This window comes from Cicer arietinum, chromosome 8, assembly GCF_000331145.2.
Source record: "Cicer arietinum cultivar CDC Frontier isolate Library 1 chromosome 8, Cicar.CDCFrontier_v2.0, whole genome shotgun sequence".
In the NCBI taxonomy this organism is placed as follows: domain Eukaryota; kingdom Viridiplantae; phylum Streptophyta; class Magnoliopsida; order Fabales; family Fabaceae; genus Cicer; species Cicer arietinum.
This window is the reverse complement of record NC_021167.2, coordinates 9,875,528-9,882,868: the sequence shown is the minus strand read 5'-3', so window position 1 is coordinate 9,882,868 and position 7,341 is coordinate 9,875,528. Positions and strand designations below refer to the sequence as shown.

The 7,341-nt window shown below is 27.5% G+C and overlaps 1 protein-coding gene across 1 annotated transcript; it reads right to left on the bottom strand.

Moving 5' to 3' along the window:
- Positions 1 to 1,772: 1,772 nt before the first annotated feature.
- Positions 1,773 to 7,099, bottom strand: LOC101503133 (protein DETOXIFICATION 27-like). Its single transcript, XM_004489712.3, has 8 exons — positions 6,743 to 7,099; positions 5,715 to 6,256; positions 5,449 to 5,535; positions 5,001 to 5,057; positions 3,005 to 3,243; positions 2,362 to 2,480; positions 2,170 to 2,259; positions 1,773 to 1,969 (listed from the first exon to the last, which is right to left on the bottom strand). Exons 1-8 carry the CDS (start codon positions 7,025 to 7,027, stop codon positions 1,910 to 1,912), a joined length of 1,479 nt encoding a protein of 492 aa, XP_004489769.1. The 5' UTR covers positions 7,028 to 7,099; the 3' UTR covers positions 1,773 to 1,909.
- Positions 7,100 to 7,341: the final 242 nt, after the last annotated feature.

Sequence of the window (7,341 nt, the reverse complement as noted above, 5' to 3'; positions counted from 1 at the left end):
CACGTAAGTAATATTCATTTATTTCTTACATATGTATATAAATAATGTGTTTGTTAATGCTATAATAATCACATTTATTCATTCGATAGTGCCTTACAAGTTTTTCGAGCTCAAAGAGGTGCTACCGTGTCGAAGCAAAAGTCTAATAATATCACATGGATCCCAATAAAGGTTTGAAATATATGCCTTTAAATTTTCATTTACAAATATATGCCTTTACGATTAATGCACAAATATTTCATTGACTTATATGTTTTATTTTACAGTGCCCCCGTCAAACAAGCAACATCGACTGTGGGTACTACGTATTGCGATTCATGAAAGAGATTGTTGACAAGAATAAAACTATTATCCCAGAAACGGTACGATATTTTCATTATATGATTTTCATATATAAATTATCTATATATTTGATACTAACTTAATATGTTCAATTTTTATATTGCAGTACTTTGACAATTTCAGTCCATTATATTCTGAGGAAGATCTAATGGAATTAAAGGAAAAATGGTGTCAGTATGTGCTTGAAATGAAAATTATTTGATTTTCTGGGAAATAGCATGTTGTGGGCAAAGGATCTGAATATTTTATGGTAGCTAGTGCATATTCTATATATTCTGTTAGTTATTATATGTATATGATCATAGGACACAATATATGAACATGTATATGAATATGTAGTTAATTAGGTTTTAAATTAGGTTCAATGTATATGTAGTTAATTAGGTTGTAAATTACAAAGTTACAGAGTTACCTATATGTTAATTAAGTTACAGAGTTTTGTTTTTTGTCTATTGATTGTGTGAACTGCTTATGGTATTTGAATATATGTTTTGTTGTTGTGTGAACAGATTGTGAACTGATTCTGGATCAAAATAATTTTGGATAAAAAGCTAAAAGACAGCGCTTTCTAAAAAAAATGTCACAAAAAGCTAAAAAGCGCTTTTCAAAAATTTAATTTACAACGTTTAAAAAAAAAATTGCACATTTTACAGCGCTTTTTTGAAAAAGCGCTGTAAAATATGCACCTATAATTCATATATTGGGTGTATATTTTACAGCGCTTTTCAAAAAAACGCTGTAAAATGTACACCCAAAAGCGCTGTAAAATGCACACCCATAATTCATATATTGGGTGCGCCTTTTACAATGTTTTTTCACAAAAACGCTATAAAATGTGCACCTATAATGCATATATTGGGTGCACATTTTACAGCGCTTATTTGAAAAAGCGTTGTAAAAGGCGCACCCAATATATGAATTATGGGTGTGCATTTTACAGCGCTTTTTCAAAAAAGCGCTGTAAAATGTGCATAATAATGCATATTATGTGCGCGCATTTTACAGCGTTTTTTTGAAAAAGCGCTGTAAAAAGTGCATAACAAGCGCGCGTTATATCTACATGTTTTATAGCGCTTTTTTAAAGCGTTGTTTTATCTTTTACAGCGCTCTATTCCACAGCATTTTTTTTTTTTGAAAAAGCGCTGTAAAATCCTATTTTTCGCGTAGTAAACGTAGTATATATAATGTAGCGAACTAGCACTTATATTGCCAAAGAACTTTAATCTTTTACATGATATTATTGATTATGATGACTATAATAAATAACATTTATTTTAGGCAATAAGAGATATATGAAATCATATTAGCCATCTACCATGTGCTATTAACAATTTTCTCAATAAAATGTGATATTACAATTTTACTAAAAAATATATATTATTTTTTATTTGATATATATCTTTAACAAATTTCTTCCTGTAGAAAATAAATAGCAATCGAAAGAATAACTCAATTTTTAATTCATCTTTGAATGATAATATTGCAGAAGGGGTCAATACTCTAAGAATATTATTGCTTACAACATTTTCTTCCCAGTGCTCTTCACAGGAGTTAAACAAAAGAAACACTAGCTCACTTGTTGTTTAGTTTCTGACCACCTTGTTATATGCAATTTTGCTTTCTCTGCCTGAAATTTTATTCAACAAAATGAAATTAGATATCCAAATAAATTAATTTTACACGAACATCGAACATAATGACATAACAAAATAACAAAATAGTAGATTTTAATAGATATTAAATATTAGTGAATAATTCATTTACATCTAGGACGAATGTTGTTTAAACTCAAAAAAAAAAAAAAAGGATAAATAATTAGCTAATTACCTCTTTGTCCCAATCACACCGAAGTGTGATCAAACTTAATATCAATGTTTGAGTTGCTGTCCCTCCAAAAATCATCCCTGCCCAAATTCCCTGATTGTTCAATTTCATTACCATTAGTTCACATTCTAGTAAAAACACTAAATTAGCAATTTTATGAATAAAGATATAGAAAAGTAAAGATATTAAACATACCATAACTCCTTGATTGAAGAACCAACCCATCAAAAATCCAAGAGGAACCCCAATAATATAGTAGCAACCCAAATTTATGTATGCAACGTATGATTGCCACCCTGATCCCACAGCCACTCCTGTTCAATTAATCCAACGGGGTAAAATATATAGCATGTAATAAGGGTAAAGAAAGTGGTTTCAGCATTTAATAATTTAGAAATTGTTATTAGTTTTTTTTAAATAAAAAAAAAAACTATTTTGTGTTTGGTTATACTATACCATAATAAATTCCATTTTTTTTTAATAAAAAGATTAATTATAAAAATTATTTTTTATAATAATCTACTTAAAAGGGATTTTCATTTGAACCGTTTTAAAATTATTTTTGTAATTAAATTTTGATTTTTTGTTAAAACTGTAACAAACAATAAAAACTCTTTAAAATGATTATTTATCAAAATAAAATTTAATAAATAAATTACTTAAAACAGTTTTTGGTTTAAACAATTTTTAAATTTTCAAAAACTGTTTAACAAACAATAAAAACTTTTTAAAATGATTATTTTTCAAAATAAACAGCAGAAGCATGAATTATAATAATACTATATAAGATCAAACATTTGAAATTGAAATGTTAATTGTTAAGTGTGAGGTGATATACCTGATAGAACTGGTTGAATACTGTTAAGCAGAATTGTGAAGGCTAATAGAAGAGAAAGGTTACTAACTTCATCAAGGACAGGTTTACTAGTTGAAAATATGTAGCCAAATTGTTTGTGAAAAATCATAATCAACATCCAGAAGAAAATTCCTATTATTAATGATGTCACCACTGACACTGCAGTAGCAAATTTGGCTCCTTTCCCATTTCCAGCTCCAAGCTCATTTGCAACCCTCACTCTGTATATTGCATTCACTTGAAATGTTACTACTTGAATTTTTACTGAGTTCATATGTATTGAAAAAATTGGAATTATAAATTAAAAATAGATAAATTCTAAAAGTAATTTATAAAGATTTATCTATTTTCTTTGAAATCAATCATGTAAAAATAAATAATATAAAATTTCAATATGATATTTGAGTCTATCACTGTTATATATTACTACCAAACTCAATAATTCTAAGCGAGAAAAGATTTGTTGAGAAAAAGTTAAAAATGATATAAACATATAATAATATAAGTGATAAGAAAATTAATGACATTAATATAATGTTATTCTCTCTAAAAAAAGGGAAGTATAAAGTTAAATTACCAATGAATTAAATGATATAGTTTTCAATAAAAATATTCATTTAGAAAAAATACTATCTAATTTCTAGAATAAAATATAAATAATTTTAAAAAAATATATATAATAATTTTAAAATTTATATTAAATATGTCTATTTTTAAAAATCTTTTTATTTGTTTTTAAAAAAAATAATCTTTATTTATATTATATTTTGGATGAAATATTTTTTATAAATTTTGTACGACATAAATTTTGTACCACCGTGGCTCTTTTTCTGCTTCAAAAGCTATAGCTATATAAAGTCTGTTGTCTCTATTATAGTACTACTTTATGGAAATTAATATTGAAAGTGAAATTGATGAATTATTGATGGCTTTATGAAAATAAGGACGTGGTCGTCAAGTAGACAATTTAAGTTACCAAAGCAAACATTTATTCTTAGTCTTCCCATATGATTCACTGAATATATTAAAACAAAACTGCATCAATTGGATTGTGAAAACTTCATACAGAGCCATCAGGCATCAAGACACAATAATATATATATATATATATATATATATATATATTAGTCCTGGTCACAAAAAGAAGCCTAAAATATTTATAATAATAAAATTATCAAGAAAATAGTGAAGAAAAATAAGCTTGGGAGTATGAACACGCAAGATATCTTTGTTCCTACTATTTTGTCTTCATTCTAAGGCTACGGTAGTTCATTATTTAATACCAAAATCTATGTTTAAACTCCACCACAAATTACACAAATATAATGCACAATCTTGGTTCCACTAGGTACTAATTGTATATTATTTTGTTGGAGTACCCATTTTTTTTTTGTGGCCAGCATATTCATACTTTTTTTTTTTTTTTTAGAAGAAATGTTATGTTTTTTTTATTATGAAATTAATATATTGTATTTTTTAAGTATTTAATCAACCGACTTGTTGATATTATTAAATTAGAAACTCTGTCTCGTATTTTATAGACCTCACAATTATCAACATAATTTTTTTGCTTTAATTATCACTCTATTCACATATAAAAAAATTGATACTTGTCATAAGTTACGTGTGCTATTTGTATTTTTTTTCCCACAACGTCCAATAGTTTCATTCACCACCGCAATTTAATTTTGGCCTATATTTTTTGTCAGATAATTATTGGGTATGTCATGTTAATCATCCACACAATAAGATTTTTTGTTCTAGCACATGTGCAAAAGAAAAAAAATTTGCTAGCACGAAGTTTGGTCTTATCATGTTTTAATCTCAGCCATTAAATTGATGAGCTTGTTAATCTGACCTTACTTCCACACACGTGTCAAGAAGGCATCCATTTTTGACTCATGAAGAAAACTCAAGAAGTACGAGTAAGAAAAATTAAATAAAAAACTTAAAATGAAAATATGACAAAGCATGTTACCCTGTTGCAGCAAAGAAAGCCAATGGAATCATCATCTCCATACCATTTATTGTCATACTGCCACACAAAAACAACAAAAATTGATTTGGTAAAGTAGGCTACGCAGAGTGTTTTCACTTTCCATTTAACTTTAATTTCAAATCTTTTACATTATTTTAAATTTATTTTCTTTTTCCAAAGAATACTTCATAAAATTGACTAAAAAATAATAAATATAACTAAAAAAAATTGATTAAATATATTAAAATGTAATAAAATATACACTTACTCAATGCATAATTAATTAGTAATAAAAAAAATGGTATTTGATTATCTAAAAAATTACCATTTACTCGTAATGTCAATTTCTCAATTGTCTCATAAAATAAACTATCTTGACATAAAATTAAAAAAATCTTAATATGAAACTTTTTTTTAATCAATAATTAGAAAAGGCATATAAAGTTACCATATGGACAGAGCATCTACTGCAATCTCAGCGTTCGGAAGATTCCCAGTCATTAATATCAGAATTCTGTAATACCAATTTTCCAAACTGCACATACCAAGTTAAAAATTAAAATCCAAAAAACAAAATAATTATAAAATTTAATCAATTAAATTATAATTCTAAATTGTTAGTATAAAAAATGTATAACTCTATGCAACAATATTACAGCCACAATAACTTGCAACCGTAACTATTATTTATAACCATGAGTAATTTTTTTTTACCATAGCATAACTCCAGAAGCAGCGGAGAGTTTAACAAACTCCCAAAGCCCAGAAAAAGCCTCCATAGAAAACCCATTCCATGTAAGAGGACAACCACCCCAAACAGTGTAACCAAAAAGCCCAAAAGTAAGGGCCCACCAAGAGAAATTCAAAGTAGCAGCGGTTCCAATAACACCAAACTGAAACTTAAACACAAACAACCAACTAACAAAAACATGAACCAAAAGTGCCACGAAAGACACCCAAGCTATAGCAGCGGTTTTAAGCTGGCTCTGTAGAAACCTATTGAGAGGAAATTGTAACGCAAATGCAAAATGCAACGGTATCATCCACATTGCAACTTGACCCGATAGAACAGATAAATCCTCGGGTTGTCCCAACAGTCTCAACATTGGCGTTGCGAAAAGGTATATAGGTAAAAGAAAAATACAACAAATGAATAGAACAATCCATGAACGCTGCATATATACGCCTAACATGTAATATTGTTTTGCCCCATATGCTTGTCCACATAGTGTTTCCAACGCACTTGCCATTCCCAACTGAAAATTTTAAAATCATATTATATAATTGATTAATTCAATAATAATAAAATATTTTTTTGAAAACAATAAAATTTTCAAACCTATAGAATCAAATTTCAATTATAACATATATTTAAATACTATAGACGAAATTAGAGATGTGTTTCCTTTTTTATTTTTTCTAGATAAAATTGATCTTCAATTCTAAAATAATATTTATGGAAGGATGATCTTGAGTTTTCCCGAATAATAAATAAATGACAGAAAATGAGAAAATGAATATATGCATGTTTAAATTTATGGTAAATTTGACTAAAATATGAATAAAACTAAGGTGTCATTGTGATTTTAACAAATTAACACTTAAAAATTTCAACAAAATTATAATATCATCGATCTTCATTAAATTTATCAAAAATTCAAACATGAACTATGTACTGTTTCATTCGATTTCCATCGTGAAATATAAATAAAAGTATGTTAAAATTTAGACTAAATATATACCAAAAGGCCAAAATCGAAGCCAACGACAACATTGTTGGCGATGGAGATGGCTGCAAGTTCAAGGTCACCAAGATGACCAGCAAAGGCTTGAGTGATGACTAACATAGAATAGGATGCAATACGACTGAAAATTGCAGGGCCTACTATATGCCATAGCTTCTTTGATTCAATCCAAACCCTTCTACTAAGATCTTGTCCTTCTTCATCTTCATTTGTTGTTGAATGATTTGGTAACAATGGAACCTTTGCTTCTCCTAACGGTGAAGCTAGTTCCTTTTTCGACATAGCTCACAAAGTTTGTTTGATTATTGAGAAACACAAAAGTAGAGGGGAAAAAAAGATGAGAAGGAATGATTGAGAGGTTCAAAGTGGCTTTTAAATGAAGTTGGTATTTGTCGGATTGTGAATTAGATTTCTCATAAAATTAAAAATAGGATTTTTTTTTCTCTTAATATGATAAGGCCCAATATTGATAGTTTAGTTTCATTTTTTATTACTTTTAGTTTTATCAGTTTTTTTTATTTTTATTTTATAGGTTCACATTATAACCTTAATATAATCTCTCTAATCAAATGCGAAAATATATTTGTAGAGTAATC